Here is a 19,723-nt window from a genome sequence, read left to right on the forward strand (position 1 = left end):
GGTTGTGCGGGTCAGGTAACAGAAATCAGGTAACCTACAACCTTTGGTAACAAAACCTGAGGTAACTTTTAGGGTAAGTAAGTAGCCAAAGCAACTTATTCCAGTGTTTCACATTCATTAACTAGACTATAAATGAAAGCTCAACTGCAGTATCCATCAAAATAAAAGCTCAAGGGTTTATCTCTTGCAAAAATATTGTAATTTACCTACTGTAGCGTAAAAAATAATATAGTTAGTAAATATTTCATTTCATTTATTTTACAGTGTATTTGTTTTACAATATACGGCTATTACAGTAATAGGAATAGCAATATAAAATTATTATTATTATTATATTTTAATTGTTTGGCTTCTTAAAACACCAGAATGAATGTAATGTAGACTGAGACACTATATCAACTGAAATGAGGCTTAAAGGTCATTGCACACTGAGTCCGAAATTCGCATGCGAAACTTTTGCACGTTAAAAAATAAATTCGACCTCACGTTATGTCAATCGCGTTTGCTCACTGCCTCCGAAACTTTCGTCCGTCAAAAAAATATTCGGATCAGGTTCGATTTTCTGCGTTTTTCGCATCCGTGGCATGCATTTTGAGAGACAATTCAGAGCCACTGTACGCGAACGCAAAAATCCAGAATGCCATCTGACAAGTTGATCCACGTCGTCTACAGCACAAAGCAGCAGCACTGAATGACAAACAACGTGAGGAATACAAAGACACCGAATATAAAGACAGATTGTTCCAGTAGTAAAGCATCAAACAGAGCCACTGACATCCTGAAGTAAACTTTGAATCACTCGGGATAATCCCGCAGCTCATTGATGAGGTGGAACTCTCCTTTCTCTCTATGCAGTCTCGGGATTGGATAGACCCAATATTTCCTCTTTCTTTTAGACAACTAATCGTGCTCACTGCTTGAAGACTTCATTTTGTATTGTTTTGCGATTTGTTTTGCGATTTTTTTCGCAACACATTCATAAATACGCATCGGACTCAGTGTGCAAGGTCTCTGTGCGTGACGAATTTTTAGGATTGCGAATACGAAAAAACGCATGCGAAAATTTCGGACTCAGTGTGCAAAGGCCTTAAGTGTCCTTTAAAGTGTAAGGCAATTCACCAACGTTTTTATTTGTTCAATTTGAACACCGAACATGGGTTGGAGCTCTTAAAGGTGCAGTAAGTAGATGCTGCTGGACATTGCTGATATTTGAAATCAACCCAAACAAACCCACCCCTCTCTTCATTGCTCCACCTCCAAAACTCACTCTCCAATCCTAACCACCCTGCTCCGAGTCGGTCTCGAACCCTGGCCCGATCGCTGCTGGCAGGCGAGGCGAGTGCACTAACAATGACGCTAAACACTGTATTCTCTAGCAGTTGTCAGTGCGCAGTGGTTTACCTGTACAGCTCTCACTATCTGGCCACTGTTACACTTGCAATACGAAAGTGGATGTCTGTTTATCACAGCTGATGCACAACAAAATACACGAAAAATAAAGTGCAGTTGATGAACGAACGACAAGGAAGCACAAAAAATGAAGTACACAAGAGTCTAAATACAAACAAGAGTTTGTTGTTAGTCGCCAACAGCACATCAGCTCATGACACTCAAACCTAGTGCTACTCACATGTGAAGCGAAATCAAAGCAGCCTTCTGTTTTCAGGCCTTCCTGCTTAGCTCTCTCCAGAGCTGGAAAGCTTTTCTAATATTAACGTGGGTCCTAAAGATCTTGCCCAGTCATAACCCTTCATTCTAGTGATATTCTTTTGAGTTCTTTTGTATTGTGTCTCATCATCTCTCCTTGTGCAATATTTTTTCTTTTTTTCAAATCTCCCTCTTGCTCGTTCTGTCTCATCGACCGTTATAGCCACGCCTAATGCTGATTGGATGTTGTTTTTTGTTGGTGTTGGCCCGATTAACTTCCAAACAGTGTTTTTCAAAATCTACTTACTCTACCTTTAATTTTGAACTCTCAAATTGCACAATATTGATGAATTTAACTTTAAAATGTACACAATTTTCTTCTGGTGTGGCATGCACCCAGACCTCCCTAGAGGGACTGACGTCCACCACAGTCTCACAAAATTCTGTGGGAAACATTGCATTCTCTGAACATAATCGGAACAAAGGAATTCAGTGCATGTGTTCCCTATTCATGAGGCTCCAGTGGGTGTGACAGAGTTTGTGCACACACGCGCACACGCACACGCACACACACACGCACACACAAACACACACACACGAATGGATGGATCTGCATTCAAAAGTCTTTTTTTTTTTGCAGTGGGACATTTTCTATATATTGTTTTTTTCTATGAAAAAAATATATATGCAATGCATCTCACCTTACAACAAATGTGGAAAGCAAAATGGATAAACAAAAAAATAAACTTATACTGCCATATTTTCTTTGAAAGCAAATAATTAATCTTTTAGTTTAATTAATCTTCAGTTTTTAACTCATATATTTAGAATCAAACAAACAATATAATTAATGTTCACTGTAATAAAAAAAGGTATCAAAGGGTTAGTTCACCCAAAAATGAAAATTATGTCATTAATGACTCACCCTCATGTCATTCCAAACCCGTAAGACCTCCGTTCATCTTCGGAAGACAGTTTTTTAGATTTAGTCTGAGAGCTTTCTGTCCCTCCATTGTAAATGTATGTACAGCATACTGTCCATGTCCAGAAAGGTAATAAAAACATCATCAAAGTAGTCCATGTGACATCAGTGGGTTAGTTAGAAGTTTTTGAATCATCTAAAATACATTTTGGTCCAAAAATAACAAAAACTATGACTTTATTCAGCATTGTCTTTTCTTCCGGGTTTGTTGTATATATCAGCTTTCACTCCACAGTGACGCTTCTTATTTTCTTCTTTCCTTTTTTACGGCCGTTGGCATCCAGCTTATTGGTGCATTACCACCCCCTTCTGCTCTGGACAGTGACACGATTAGGACATCCGCGACATGCACACCTAAGCACCATTTTAAAAAATATAGCAATGGCAAAATACAAACAATGTAGAATAGCTTGAATACAGCGTGCGTCTCCCTCAGACTGTAAACGAAGCTCGGCGCACTAGATAACACGTCATCAGCGTCACTGTCCAGAGCAGAAGCGGGAGGTAATGCACCAATAAGCTGGATGCCAACCACCGTAAAACAGGAAAGAAGAAGAAGCAGCAGCGTCACTGTGGAGTGAAAGCTGATATATACAACAGACCCGGAAGAGAAGACAATGCTGAATAAAGTCGTAGTTTTTGTTATTTTTGGACCAAAATGTATTTTAGATGCTTCAAAAACTTCTAGCTAACCCACTGATGTCACATGGACTACTTTGATGATGTTTTTATTACCTTTCTGGACATGGACAGTATACTGTACATATATTTTCAATGGAGGGACAGAAAGCTCTCGGACTAAATCTAAAATATCTTAAACTGTGTTCCGAAGATGAACGGAGGTCTTACGGGTTAGGAACGACATGAGGGTGAGTCATTGATGACATAATTTTCATTTTTGGGTGAACTAACCCTTTAAAGATTATAAAATTTAAAAAAATATTGTGCAACCACCCAGTAGGTGGCTATATGCACTAAGAATCTAAATCTCCATCAAACAAAAGAAGAAGAAGAAAGAAGAAATATGGCACGTTTCTTTTTAGTGACTCCTGGATTTGGCACTCTGTTGAGAACGTCTTTGTGTGATCACCATGAACATGCTCTGAGTTGGCTGAACTTACTCCCAGCCATGTTTTTGAAACCGATAACCGATAAAGTGAGAAAGATTTAGGTTAATCAACTGAGAGTCAAGGGTTTAAATCACAGGGTTTATAATATAAGTTAGCCCTGCTTTCTGGAATACCCCCATACATTCTAAAGCACAGGGGAAAGGGCAAATGTCACCACTGTGAATGAGCATGTGTGTGTGGTCCAGTCTATTTCAGTTAGGTAAACATAATGATGCATTGGATTTTAAAACAGCATGGAGCAATTTATAATGCCAATTTTTATTGTTAATGATCAATCTGAGCATTAATCTCAAAGCTTTAAGTAACGACTGCCGACTGCGCTGGTGTGTTCACATCTTAAGGTGTTTATTTTGACTACTTTTAGTATTAGTTACAACCCTGCACTGAACTATCACACAGTAGATTATTTCTGAGAAGTTACGTCATTATCGTGTTAAACCGCACTGCATGGTGTTAAATAAAGTTACTGAATTACATAAATGTTTGAAGGTTCAGCTTGTATTATGACCAGGTCTCAAACATTTACTAAACATATTCAGTGTAATATTCATCAAAAATATGGCAAAGTTTGGAATCTGAGATCAAACTAAGGAGACAAAACATTTATAATAGTTAAGTAAAATGAGCCCACCCAAATCTTACATGGTCTGTGCTCTCACCTTAACTTTGGGTGGGTTCCACCAGTGGTCTTTTATCACAGCTGCAACGCTCATGTTGCTAGGCAAGAGGACCACACTGCTACTAACATCTCTGCAGGCCACCTCACACTCCTTTCCTGTTGGCCATCACAAACAGGTGTTATTCATCAAAACAAACCTTCAAATTTCTTCAAATGATGGTCCCATTTGATTCAGGATCACTACTGTTTTTAGTTTGGGGTCTTTGATCAAAAGTTCAGTAAAAACAAATATTGTGAAATATTACAAATTAAAATAAATGACTTGCATTTTAATATATATTAAGATGTAATTATTTCTGTGATGGCAACGCTGAATTTTCAGCAGTCATTATTCCAGTCTTCAGCGTCACATCGTCCTTCAGAAATCATTCTAATATGCTATGCTGATTCAGTGCTTAATTTTTTTTTTAGTCATGCTGAAAACAGTTGTGCTGCTTAATATTTTTGTGGAAACTGTGATGCATTTTACATACAGAGATGCATAGAAATCTTTTGTAATATTATAAATGATCATTTTAATGCATCCTTGCTGTATAAAAGTTTTAATTTAAAAAAAAAAAAAAAAAAAATCACAAATGACCCCAAACTTCTTAACAGTGCTTTAGCTACCTACAAACATGTGGACAGTTTAAATAACTTGCTCAAATTCTCTACAAACCCAAGACAGTAGTTGACCTGAATGATAAAATTGACTATATGGGAATGCAGTTTATGTTAAAGGTCCCGTTTTTCGTGTTTTTTTGAAGCTTTGATTGTGTTTATAGTGTGCAATATAACATGTGTTCATGTTTCGCGTGTAAAAAAACACAGTATTTTTCACATAATTTACTTATCTGTATACCGCTGTTTCCACTGTCATAAAAACGGGCTGATGACTTCCTTGTTCTATGAAGTCCCTCCTTCAGAAATACGTAACGAGTTCTGATTGTGCCAGCTGTTCCTGTGTTATGATTCGACAGCTCTGAGCGCACCGTGCCCGGAAAAGTCACGCCTCTTACCATAACGTGGAGATCACAGTCTATGGTGGAGATGCATGCGCTCAGTGTTATTGTAAACATGTCTTTAATTTTACCCTATCAATTTGAGCCGGAATCAGACCCGGTGATTGGACTGCGGGTTGAAAATAACAGCGTTTCGACATGGCGACAAACACACTCTACAAACGCAACTCTTGTGTATTCCTGTGGGCGGAGGTTAGTCAAAAAACTGTTTTAGTGATGTCATTAAAGAAGGAAGTAGAGGGATGTAGTCCAAACTGGCCGTTCGATGTAGGCGACTTCTGTTAAATATCTCGCTTGGCATTGAACTTTGAGCTTTATACTCTAACAACAACATTACACACTAACTAAAGTTCGAAACACGGGATCACGAAGAGTGGGACCTTTAATGGTTACAATACTGCCCCAAAAAGGCAAACCACATTAACTACATATTTAGTCAAAGTTGAGCTAAATCAGCTCTTCTAGACTATGTGACAGATGGGTTTAACTATACCATTTTCTGATTCAGAGAGTACAGAGTGTGAAAATTCATATTAAATCAATCAAAATCCAATTAAAAACATGTTGTTGTAGTTACAGAGGCACTTGTGGCAATTTTGAGAATGCAGTGCATATATGTGTGCAATCTATCTTTTGGGCCTCAGAAGTGAAATGTAGAAAGGCAGAGACCTATGCCGTGTCCATCCTTGCAGCTGAGATGGATATTTGGGCTGAGATTCTGTGGGAGGGGACACTGGCCTGTCAGGTTGGGGCAGAGATGGAAGGAGCCGGTCCAGTTCCCATCCTTTCTGCATCGGATAATATTGGTGGAAGGACCCTGAAGCAAAGACCAACATTTTCATTAATCATCATAAAGCAAACTCACTAACCATCACAACAAACATGTGGTTTAATGAAAGAGTGGAGGCCAAGGATAGGCATGACCTTACGGTTCTGTTTGTCCAAGTATTAGAAGCTGTGATACTGACGAATGAAACAAAGCACATGTAAGATCTGTCAGTCTACTAGTCATGCTGCTGATGAACAGCCAAAGGGACGACACAGAAATATTGCAATGCTTAAAAGTGATTGATAGGGTGAGCATGATGAATGGAAAGTGCCGCAGACAGTAATGGACTGAGACGTCGATGGAAGAAAAGAGAAAACAAGGAGGAGAGAGAGAACACGACAGACCTGCTTGCAGCGGCTGTGCTGTCTCACCGTGTGGTTAGCCCTGTTGCAGTCGATCCAGCAGTCGCTGTTGAACTGAAAGCCATTTGTGCACTTGTAGGTACCGTGGAAAATGGGAGGAGGTGGATCACATGTGACTGCCACACACTCACCCGACTGCCAGGTTCCATCCTCTGTACACTGCCGCTTAAATGCACGCCTGTGGTACATCACAGGCACTGACCTGCGACACGTTCATTAACACAAACATGAATAGATTGAGCAGAATTCTGTGCCATATTTTTTGAAAGCATAAAAGCTGGAACACACTATACGACTTCTGCCTCGAATTTTGCCCCGATTTGCAGTCTGAACGCTAGTTTCTGAAAGCCAGTCTGTAGATTTTGAGCACATGTTTCTGCAAGTAGTAGTAATTTTACTCAAGTAATTTTGAAAATGTATCATTTTCTGTTCATTAGTAGTTACTTCATAGTTATTTTTCTTGAACATTAATTAGTAGATAATTAATAGTAGTTCTTCAGGAGGTATGACAGAATTCATTAGTTATTGATTAGCTAAGTGTTACTTAACATAATCATAAAATTATTTTACATACTGATTAGATAACACATCTTCCTTAGTAGTTAACAGTAATGACTTAAGTGTTAATGAAGAATTACCTATTAGTTCTTCAGTAATTCCTTATTAGTTATGCACTAAGTAAGAAACAGTATTCTGAAGTGTTACCGTATTATGTTTTTGACATTTCTATTCGTTTTTGTTTCTTTTAAAGTTGCGGTAAGTAGATTTTCAAAAGCGCTGTTGGACATTGTTGATATATGAAATTAACCCAAACAAACCCACCCCTCTCTTTATTGCTCTGCTTCTACTCACACTCCAACCCTAACCACTCTGCTCCAAGTCAGTCTCGAACCCCGGCCCATTCGCTGCTGGCAGGCGAGGAAAGTGCACTAAGTGCAGTTCTCTCCAGTGCTGGAAAGCTTTTCTAATAGTAATGTGGGTCCTAAAACACTTGCCCAGTCATAAACGCTCATTCCAGTGATATTCTTTTGAGCTTTTTGTATTGTGTCTCATCTTTCTTTCTGCAGTTTTTTTTTTCAAATCTCCCTCTTGCTCGTTCTGTCTCCTTGACCATCATATCCCCCCTAATGCTGATTGGTTACACATTTATTGTTGGTGTCGGCCCGACTATAACTTCCAAACAGTGTTTTTGAAAAAAATACTTACTCCAGCTTTAAATATGCCCAGTTTTTCCTCTGTAACTATTTACTAAGTTGGTGTGTGATGCTTATCTGTTCAGATTTTAAAAGTCGTGTAGCATATTCCAGCCTAAAAACAGCTTTTAATAATTGACAGTTCTCCGTTCATTGACTGTCTGATGAATACTGCACATAAAACTGGCAAGCACTTAGACAAGAAAATGACACAAATGACAAGCTCTAATCTGATTGGCTTTTCCACTGATGGAATCTTCCAAACATCTTGTCGCCATTAATAGTTGCAGGCCATAAATTTTATCCAAAGTAAAATACATAATGACTGAATATTGCAGGGGTTCCCAGGGAACCTTTTCATTCCAGGTCCCACCTAGAGTATAATCGATCTCAAGACCCACCAAAATATTTACAATTAGAAAACATTTGACATTACTGTAAGCTCAATCTTAAAACTTTGATAAGACAGAAAATAATAATAAAAAAAATTATAGTACAACTGTAAAATTTCAATACTAATATTTATGTTTTATTTTCTTAATTTACAAATGTTAAAGAGTATATGAAATATGTCCATAAAAACTTGAAACATGCTCACTCAGGTTCGGATATGAACTGTAAACCACTCTGCGAGTGTTGTTAAACTCATCGCGGTGTTCAGCGCAGAAAACACCCTCATGCTCGTTCTATGTGTGTATATGTGAAATGCTTTTAAGACACAGTTTCCTTATGTGTTGGTTGGTAGCCAAATGCACCCGAAAGGAACGAAAAAAACACACTCTTTATATGTCTCTGAAAGACAGCTCTGAGTTGAACAGAAGACAGAGATGAATGAACAGACCTGAAAAGGCCTTTCGTGACATTTGAATTCTCCGGTGTAATGCAATCTCATGCAGAATACAGCACAGAGATTGGAGTGAACAAGTTCCTTCTCATTAATAATGTGGACCGAGCCGCTTAATAATGAACCGAGTCACTCTGAGACCATCACCATTATTATAAGTCACAACCATCTAAGCTTTAAAACATGCAGAGCATATTTATGTAAATAAATCGTGGCCTTTGCATTTCGATAATTGCACTAAGCAATATTATTCTAATTCTACTCTGATATTATTTCTATTTAATGTTGGTATATCACACAGCCCTAAACTAAACTGCATGTGTCATTTACTGAAATGCAAATTTAGTTGCAGCCGAGTGTACTTTGCGTGACCCACAGTTACAAAACCCCTGGTATATTGCACTCTTCTCTGAATGAAATATTCAGTACTTATTACTTTTGAACGGACAGAAATTCTCATCACAAAGTCACATTTCCGCTCATTTAAATGGCATGTAACAACCAAACTAACTGTGGTTGGTTTCTTTACATGTTGATAACACAATCTCTTTCTGTCAAATTCAATAATCTGAATTTGACATTTAAAGTGGACCAGATTTATGACTATAGTCTAATGTCTGGCTACATCTGGCTATGTGAGTAATTGACCAACAGGGTAAATGACTACAAATTTATTCAAGCTTTCAAACAATTGATACAGCCCGGAGTATTCAATTGCCATAACATGATTAACTAAATCTGCAATGCAATGAAGTTGGTAACACATTACAATAAGGTTCTATTTGTTAACATTAGTTAACTACATTAGTTAACATGAACTAACAATGAAAAATACTTCTAAAGTATTTCACAATCTTAGTTAATGTTAATTTTAACATTTACTAATACTAAAGTTGTATCTGTTAATATTATTTAAAGGACCTGAGCTAACATGAACTAACAATGAATAGTTAACTAATGTTAACAACGGTTAATAAATACAGTAACAAATGTATTGCTAAATGTTAATGTGAGTTTATGCATTAACTTGTGTAATCAAATGGGACCTTACTGAAGTTATTTAATCTAAGTCATTATTATTCATCCGAGTTAGTTTAGTGGTCTCTCACCTTTTGGGCTTGTCTATGTGGGGCACATGGTAGCCTGGCTTGCACTTGTACTTGCAGAAAGACCCAACTTTGAGGCCTGTGGCATTGCAGCGTTTGGTCTGCAGGACAGCGTTGGGTACAGGTGGAGGGACTGGACAACGCAGCTCACACAGAGCTTCAGGGAAAGACCACATGCCATCCTCCATACACGTCAGCACGTTATTACTGCCTGTTGAGACAAAAGGACAAAGGTACAGGACAAGTTGACTTGTACAGATATGACTTGTACGTCAATATGATGTCATATCCAACACTGTTATTTTTCAATGTATTTTTTTTATGTGTTTTTTTATTATTATTTTTTTTGGGGGGGCGTGGGGGGTGGGGGGGTCAAAACCACATTTGGCATTTTACACTGCTAACCTCTCAATCCCTAGGGCCTTTTGATTTAGGAACTGTCAAGGTCTACCCACCCACAAGCTGAGCCGGCTCCCGGCACTGAAAAGTGCACTTCTTGCCGTAGGTGGTACCCTCCGAGAACTCAAAGACAGCCGGGTGCACATGGTACTTGTCAGGCCGCCCGCAGTCCACAGGTTCACAGGTCACCTGCTTGTTCCATTTCCCATCCGCACAGGTGAGGGTCACCATGGATTCAGACTGTTGAGAGAAAAAAACATAAAGGCAAGAGTTTAGACATGGGAAAAGAACCTTTAGTTTTCTCTCGTTTAATTCACTGTAACCACAACAATCTGTCAGACCAGACCATATCAAATAATACACATCTGCTTCAGTAACACTTTACAAACTATATAGAGACAAAAAGTACAGCTAAATTAAATATATTTATGTATCTCTTGGTAAAAGGAAGCAGTGGGAAGCTAACAGTCTGAGTTGGTGATAATAAATAGCCGGGGTACAACATATAAAGCTGTCAGAACTGAAGGCAGAATGAGTCAGAGGTCATTTCTGCTGTTTTACTAAGTCATGTCAGACCTGTGTGATGTCTGCAAAGACATTTGCACTAGCAGAGCCACAAACCACACACATCCCAGACCCCCAAAAAAGAACAAAACAATTAAACTTATGGAGCCGTGTTCTGTTTCAAAAACTTCTGTCGAATCACTGCCATGACATACAGTGACTTTATTAATTGTTTCATTAGTGATTTCAAACTGATTTTCTGTCGGAAAATACTGAACGCGTCTAAGTGCGCCAAGCCCAGTTCCGTGAAAATGAGACTGAGGAAACAGATCCTCGTTTTCACATGAAGGTAAAGTTACAGATCGTCACGAATTCATGATTGTTCATACACTTACGGTAAATTACAATAACCTTTGTCCCGAATACTAACATTTATAACATATCGAATGGTGTTTCTAAGGTAATGTTAGTATAAGTAGTAGTATTTCCCGCTCCTTTTCCTACATCCATCCACTAGAGCAATTTTACTTGATTTATTACAAACAGGATAAATTAATTTATTCTACCATGGGAAATGAACCAGGCCATTCTGCACATATATGAGTACGACTTTCCTCTAATCAAAATAGACACCGCATATTTCAAGAGGTGCATGAGAACATGCTAAAAAATTAGCAAGTGTGAGTCCTTGCTCTCTTTTTCTCTGTATAGTGACAATGCCACTGTCTCTCCTCTTACTCCATCCAAATGCAGTCCAACAATGAAGACTAGTCTGCCTATAGTTTATTTGGACTATTTAATTATTCTTGTCTCTTGAGTAACTTGAGGGGACATTTACTGACCTATTATTGATTCAATAAATAAATCATTGATTTTAGTAGCACAAAACCATTACTGTGCCTGCAAACAATGAACAAATCAAACTTTACTGTGTACAAAGCAGGAATAACAGTCGTGAATTTGTCACCAGGAGCAAAACACTGTATTCTTCTATTAGCTCCTCAATGAATCTTCAAACGTGTGAACCACGCAGAAAGGTTTATGGTTTTACTGCACAACAGCAAATTTAAGACTTTTCTCAGCCAAAAATATTATTGTCATCTAATATCTGGGTTTATAGGACTGTTGTACTTTTTGTGTGTGGTATTATGCATTAACGAAAAAAGTGATGTTTAACATAAACCATACTCAGCGGATTGGGCACAGGCTGTAGGTGGGCATTGAGTCCAGACTGTTTCAGTGAAGCACTTAAAGAAATTGGAGTAAAACATGCACTTCTCCACAGAGTTCTCCTTTTGTTTATGACAAGTGATGAAATCTGGTTGGTTAAAAAAAAAAAAGGATGTCAGCTATGTTTATTGAAACAATTTCTGTGAAGCCAAACAGTTTTTGCTGGCAAGGCACAGATTATTGTGGCTAATGTTCTTTAACTTGCATCTACAAAACAAAACATCAAGATGTATGAACAGTTTTTGTTGCTGCTTTACTGTGACCCAGGCCATTTTTCTTCTCTCGTCTCCTTTCTCTTTACTTGAAATTGCAGATTTAAATGGGCTGGAATGTGGTGAGCTTATCTAATGTTCTGTACCCTCTCAGGAAATGTACCAGCACCTAAAACTGAGCAAAGCAGCGGGAAGCATTTGAAATGCAATCCAGACACAGTTACAAAACACTTTTTGCCCCCTTCTTTCCCTCTTCCTTTTCTTGCGCTGAAGCTCTTATTGAAAACAGTTCACCATGGAAGTGTGAGTCTTGAATATCTGAGGTGTATATACGAAAAACAAACAAAACAAGGGGAAAATAAAACAAAAGTAAAGTAAGCACAACAATAAAACTAAGCAAATCAAAACAAAACAAAGAATAACAAACAAAAACTAAATTAAACTAAAGCAAAACAAAAAGAAAATAGAACAAAAAACAAAAACTAAACAAATGACAAAACCAAAGCTAAATTAAAATAAAGTGAAGCAAAAGCTAAAATGAAATTAAGCAAAATAAATTAAAGCACAAACAAAACTAAATGAAGCAAAAGCTAAAAGTAAAAAGCAAAGTAAAAAAAGAACAAAAACAAAATAAAAAAAGCAGAAGTAAAAAATAAAAGTAAAATAAATAAACAGAATAACTAAACAAAAACTAAACTGAGTACAAGACAAAAGTTGAAGCAAAAGCTAAAATCAAACAAAACAAAATAAAGAATAACACAACAACTGTTTATAACAACTTCATGTGAGGGCAGCAGTGTAATAAGACTTTTTTTCTTTCTTTCTTTCTTTCTTTCTTTCTTTCTTTCTTTCTTTCTTTCTTTCTTTCTTTCTTTCTTTCTTTCTTTCTTTCTTTCTTTCTTTCTTTCTTTTCTTTTTCTTTTTTTTTTTTTTTACCTCATATCACTGGCTTAATAAAATCCCAAACAGAGAAGCAGTCACAATCTACTCAACATCTCCCCCTAGGGTCAGAGAGGCTGCCATCTTTGTCATAACAATGCCAAAGAGCGTGTTAGTGCACATACCTGCCTTCTTTATAAAACTTGTGAGAGGCTACAGAAGTACATAAAAGTGTCATCTAATTTTCCCTGCCCAGGCATCTCTGGCTCTCTCAAAGTCGTTTCAAAGCTCAATGGCAGTTTAGACACAAGGTTTATTGGCCGACACTGGCTGCATTACAGGAGCAGTAAAAGAAATGACCACAGTCACAGGGACTATGTGGGACAAAAAGGAAAACATAAACTGTTGTGGTTGAACTGAAGAAACACACACATGCAGGGGGCTGTTTAAATGTCCACCTGTATAGCACATAATCCGTGTCACATGCACAAACGAAAACACACACAAACACATGCTGCTCCTGCCTGAAAGTTATATCACGACGGGCCGTTCTGGTGAACATAGGGGAAGGGGACTGCCGTACATTGGGGGGTGGTAAGCTGCAGAGGGGGGTGTCTGCGTGCGGAGTTTCCTTCTTTTAAAACTTTACAGCTGCTGATTCCTCCTCCACTGAGTATTTAACTACCACTGACTACTGTGCCTAATTCAACACAGATGCCTCTGTTGGCTTTTCTTCTACACCCCAGCCCCATCCTGTGTTTCTTTCTCCGCGTGTGCACACTCACAAATGCATAGTATACACGTAAGCACACATGCTCGACACACACGAACGCACAAACACGCAGAAGCGCTTAAAAAAACAAACAAAAAAGAAAAGAAAACAAAAACAAAACAAAAAAAAAAAACAGGGGCTAAAGCAAACCTCAAACTCTCTGTCTTTGCTCTGTTGAAATGTTGTTTGCCTAACAGTGATTTCAGGACATGCTCTGCTTTCAATAACACCTTGGCAAAAACAAGGGGCCGGCGGCCAGGAAGCTGCGGACACAAAGACATGACACTGTAGTGGTGGTTGTTGCTGTAGTTATCTGCTCCCAAAACTGTCCTCCGTTCTTGATGGGTTGCGAGATCATAACCCTTGATGCTTGGCTTGGCTCGGCTCACAACCTTATAAACACACATCTATCTCTGTCTGTATCCACTCCTAATGCTTTTTTTTTTTTCCTCAATAGGACCATATTGGCACCCTCTCAATGATGTTACGGTAACAGGTTAATGATAAAATGGCTAATTTGTCTCTGACTAAAGACTTTAGGAACACACATTATGAGTTCCCTGGAGATGACTGATAAGCTGTAATAACGCTCTGTAAAGGTACGAGGGCTCGAGCGAGACATGGAAATCCAGCCAATTTCTTTTTAACCTTAATATGGTCACATTTTCTAGGGTAAACCCTGAAACTACCATCTTCTAAATGCCCATTTACTATAATGTGTATGTTTAGACATAATTTTATAATAACAAAACAATACAATATGTCCAGATATTTTCATTTATTTATTTGTTTGCACTGAAAATAAATCAGGATAAACAAAGCAGGATTAACTGTTGCTTGTCTATGAAATCAGCACTCCAGGAACACTGAAAAACACTAAACTTAGAATTACTAAGAGATAATGTAAATATACTATACAGTGTGTTATTGCTCTAAAATACATGTAATAAATGTATTATTATTATTATTAGTTAATAAAAAAAAATCTGGACAGATTATTCAAATAATATGTTTTTTTTTAGTAATTTTAATTTTAGTACAGTATTTTGGTACAGTATTTGTTTTTAGTGCAACATATCTACAAATTTAAATCTAGAAATGTATATTTTTATATCTATAAATAGGCTATACGAAACAACAAAACTATCACTGCAGAAGGACATCAGATCAGTGTTATCACTAAAACAAAAACTATTATAAAACTTTTTTTGTTAATTGAAATTAAGCTGAAGTAAAATATAAAAATTAAATGAAAAATGTCTCAGGTTACGACCATAACCCTGGTTCCCTGAGAAGGGAAACGAGACGAGGCGTCTGAAGTCGACGCTATGGTGAAGGCCTTCGGCATGACCGTGGTCTGAACATATGTACCAAACAAGCCAATCTATTGGCCATTGCAGTCTATGACGTCATGAGCAGAGCTCCCGCGAGTGTAAGGCAGCACCTGCAAATATGTCATCAACTCTTTTGTCTGAAGGAGACAAGCAGGCAACCCAATGCATGGTAATGAGACACCGCATCTCTTTCCCCTTCTCAGGAAACCATGGTTACAGTCATAACCTGAGATGTTCCCTTTCAAAGTGGAACTTCAAAGTGGCATTTGGAGTTGACATTATGGTGAACAACGTGGGGAGGAAAAGACAGAACTGGATTAATTACAATTCCATTTATCCTGCTCTACCTTGAAGGATATTGTCAGAGCAGCACAACAGCATCGAGAATTATTCCAAGATGCTTTTAACCCTTAGTAATAGTTTTTAAGTATTATTAATGCCACTCAACCAAGGGGGAGCCTTCTTAAAGCTCTAATTAACGAAGAGGGAGATAAACAAAACAGAGGGAGCCATGTGAGTTACCCTTCCTAGTTCCATTCTTCCTGCTCTACCCTAAGGGGTAAGAAAGGGAGCCTGCTAACTAGCCTACAGGCTACAACCTTACAGCTGCAGCCCTACAAGGGGGAGCCTAAGAGAAACAAGAAGGTATACCATGAGTTCATCCATATGGTTCTATTCATCCTCCTCCACTCTAAGGGGTGTTTCAAGTGCAGACTAGCAAGGGGTCTTCAAAGAGCCAAAACCTTAGCAAATAGCCATCCTATTGCTGCCCATACAAGGGGAAGCCTACTTCTTACTCTTGTTTAGGAAAAGAGGGTGAATAAGCACAGAGCATCAAGCCGTGTCCCCACTACACGTACCACTTCGTCTAACCACCATGAAACAAGGGGAAGCCTACATTTTCATTCTTAATAAGGAAAGAGGGATATCAGGGAGAAGCACACCAGTAAATAGCTTATGACCCTAGCTTAACCCCACAGGAACTACAGGGGAATTAGGACTCTTCAGACCCCATTCAGCACCAAAGTAATACTCACGTTCATTTGGCAAATAAATGTGAGTAGTGTGTTTTCCAAGAGCGAAACCCTTGCTTCCAGACCCAAAAAATGAATGGGGAGGGGAGATAAATGAGATTTAGAGAGTATTAGGTCCCATAGTCTCATTCATCTTGCTCTTCCTCCAAAGGGAGGCCCATATGCTACATTGATTGTAGAAGGGAAATGAAAGCAGGGCATGTAAAAGTGTGCCCAAGCTAAAATCTCCTTCTGCAGAACACCACTGGCCTGGCCCGCTGTCGCACACACCTTCCCTATGAGGTGGTTTGGCATGGCTTTGAGGGCAAGGTGGAGCCTTAAATGAAGATGCCTCACCCTGTGAGAGATAACCCATTAGTGGTTCCTCCACAGGGGGCACCTTCTCATACCTGTGGTCACCCTGTCCCTCCACATTTGAATAACACAAATGCTGGAAAGGAAAGACAAGAGCCTAGTATGTTTTTTTCCAAGACTTCTCTATCGCAGTATGAAGATCTGGTAGAAACTGTAGCGCTTGTCCAAACAGCCGCAAGCAACTTCCCATCTCTCAAGGGCAAACTTAACATCCAGTTAAGGCCATTACATCCAGTAGCTCACCGTATGTAGGGCTGGCAAGAGAACCGGACTCAGTCAAAACATCATCACGCGGTTCTCCAACCACATCCATTTCCTCAGAACTGAATGACACCAGCAACCTGCTTTCTGCATGATCAGAAAAACCAGCTGAGCACGCTTCTAAATCAAGCAGATCACTTGAACTTGCCTGAGGTTATCGGGTAATATTCAATACCCAAACTCCTCAGCCAGCTCAACTTGCGACTCCCACAATATAGTATAGCTGCCATACTGCAGCAGGGACAGACCTGCGAGACGCAGGCAATTGTCTCCCCCCCCCTTGAAAAGAGAGACAAACGTGATCATAGCTTTTTTAAAGTGAACTTATTAGTGGGCACATCCAGCTCCCTCAAGAGCCATTTTGCTGTCCAAGCGTTCAAAACAAATGGCTCCTGAAGACAAAAAGCTGATGACGTACATTGCAGGTACCCTCTTACACTCGTGGGTGCTTCGACTTACACTTATGGTGTCAGACTGCTGTTGGCCAATAGATTGGTATATTTGGTACACATGTTCAGACTGCTGAGGGCAGTCCACATAGCATTGACTCCAGATGCTGCATCGAAGTTCCATTTCAAAAGGGAACTTAAAAAATGTAATTTAAAATTAGAAATGTTGTTTTGGCAACTAACTGAAATAAAATAAGTTGAAATACTTAAATTACTAAAACTGAAATAAAAATAAATTAAAGCTAAATATAAATAAATTAATTAGAAAACTTTAAGGGTTGGATTACGGGTGCATTTTAAAGAGATAAGTGATGGAGACATGAGTGCAATGTTATTTCAGAACTCATTTTTTTCTTTAAATTTTACAGAGTAGTGCTGTAAATGTACCACTACTACAGTTCCTGTAACAGCCGTGGCTATCTTTATGAAAACTCTCCCCTCTTACCTTACATAACCGGACTAGACATCTCCCCAATGGCCCCTGAAACCCCCAGTCCTGAACCCCAATGTGCACTGCTGTTAAATAAGCCGAGCCCTCCCAAAAGCAGAGAAAAACTGCCTGCTGCCTTTCCTTCCAAATGCGTAATAACTCACAGGCCAAGCTTCTCAGTCGACTGCGGCTGCTGGCAGAAACCCACCCAACATACAGTAGAGCCCAAGTGCTTACAAAGAACACACAGCACTTTCTCGTCTTTTCTTTTTTTTTTTACACTAACATTTTCCCCTTTCTTTCTTCCCCTTGTTCTCCTTCTGTCAATATAACAAGAGAACAAGCATTGGAAAACAGAACAGAGTTGTTTTTGAAAGGCCAGAGCTGCAAATGGCCCAAAACGTTCTTTGTGAATGGGTGGGGTGAAGGACGGCTGGGAGCTTGTGGAGTTAGTACAGTGCAAAACACTTGGCCAGGTGGAGTGGGGTAAAGGATTGCCATTACCACCACTGGCCTTTTGTGTGGAGGACTGAGGTCAACGGGTTGCAGTAATCATTGCTTGTTGCTTAGCAAGGGTGTACTGGGCCGGCAGATCTGCAGTGCCACTGATCCGTGGCTGTGCCTTAAACAAAGTCCCCAGGGATTGTGGTGGCGGTTGAGCATGGTGCTCCACTGTTTGATGTCAAATAGACTCGAACAAATTGCATCCTGACCGACTACACTCTGACACTTTCTTCACACATTCAAACAGCGGTGAACCAGAAAATTCAAGCGCAATTAACAGATGTGCAAGGCACACACACGCAAGACACAAGCAGACCAAGTATGAACAGGTATGCAGACACAAGGCAGAGCCTTATGAGACTTGTGAATGGACACCAATGATTTGCTAAATATTTTTATGACATCAGAAGACAAAAATAGTTAACTAGAAAACTGTTCTACTGCATCTTGTCTGGCAAATTATACCTTTTTGTGATTCATCTCAATCCTGTACTCACCCTAAATCAACTGCTGAATTCAGTGGATGAATTCAAACTGAATTGGTTAAACTGACTGTCCATCACAGAATGAATCACACTTTCGGACTGAAAAATAGGAAAATAATCAATAAATGTGCTGAGAATTCTGTGTTTATCAAGGATTTGTTGACTGGTACTACGGTACACTATAGCATTCAAAGGTTTAGGGTCAATAGGATTTTTTTATTTTATTTTATAGAAATTTTCAAAAAGCAAGACAAAAAAATCTTATTCATTAAACAATTGTTTAAACCATTAAAAAATCGTATTAACCTAAACTCCTATAAACTATTTATAATTATAAAAAAATAAATAAAAAAACGTAAATATCACAATTATTTGTAAATGTAATAGTACAAAGAACCATACAGAAGAATCAAGTTTGTTAGGAAATTTTCAAAAGCAAGACAAACCCACTGATATGCAAGTACAAAATGATGCAGCCATATGCTGAAGGAAAAAAGGAGTGTGTTTGTGTTAGCCAGACAGTGATTTCTGGTAGGAAACTTCATTTCCATCACTCAGATGACTGTTGAGGTTTCTGTTGAGTCAAACTGATTTTCTAGCCTATTACAATACCACCACCAACAACAACAACAACAACAACAACAAAACTTCCAGTCAGAGGGGAGGGCGAGAGTGAGAGTAATGTTTATGAAAAATCTACAGCTTCTCTTTTATTTGAGCCACATGGACTATTCCAGCAGTTCCAGGCAGAGAAAAAGACATAAAAACAACATCAAGCCAATAACACAGAACCCACCGGCCTGAGCGCCAGCTATTGTGACCATTCACTTACCGTCTCACAGTTTGGTTAGCAAACCCTACGTGAGCCATAAATCTTTAATGCTACTTTCTCTGTATGTGGTCAGGGCATGAGTCAATGATTATTGTTTAATGTAATATAAACCACTGTGTGTGTGCGAGTGTGGCTGTGTATGTTTATGTTGTGTGCTTCTCTATGAAACCTGGTCAAAATACTTGGCAGAAAACGTAAGACATTTTATTGCAGGAAAAACACAAGCACACACTTACACACCAACAGTGTAACATCCACAAATATACAAAAA

The 19,723-nt window shown here is 38.7% G+C and overlaps 1 protein-coding gene across 1 annotated transcript in view; it reads right to left on the minus strand.

Moving 5' to 3' along the window:
* pappab (pregnancy-associated plasma protein A, pappalysin 1b) overlaps positions 1-19,723 on the minus strand; it is a 102,288-nt gene that overhangs the window by 20,295 nt on the left and 62,270 nt on the right. The window contains exons 15-19 of the mRNA XM_067407521.1: positions 10,229-10,412; positions 9,777-9,984; positions 6,613-6,808; positions 6,109-6,256; positions 4,419-4,534 (exon numbers count right to left, since the gene is read on the minus strand). Of these exons, the coding sequence (XP_067263622.1) occupies positions 4,419-4,534; positions 6,109-6,256; positions 6,613-6,808; positions 9,777-9,984; positions 10,229-10,412 (852 nt within the window). The remainder of the gene's footprint in view (positions 1-4,418; positions 4,535-6,108; positions 6,257-6,612; positions 6,809-9,776; positions 9,985-10,228; positions 10,413-19,723) is intronic.

This window comes from Chanodichthys erythropterus, chromosome 13 (assembly GCF_024489055.1).
Source record: "Chanodichthys erythropterus isolate Z2021 chromosome 13, ASM2448905v1, whole genome shotgun sequence".
In the NCBI taxonomy this organism is placed as follows: domain Eukaryota; kingdom Metazoa; phylum Chordata; class Actinopteri; order Cypriniformes; family Xenocyprididae; genus Chanodichthys; species Chanodichthys erythropterus.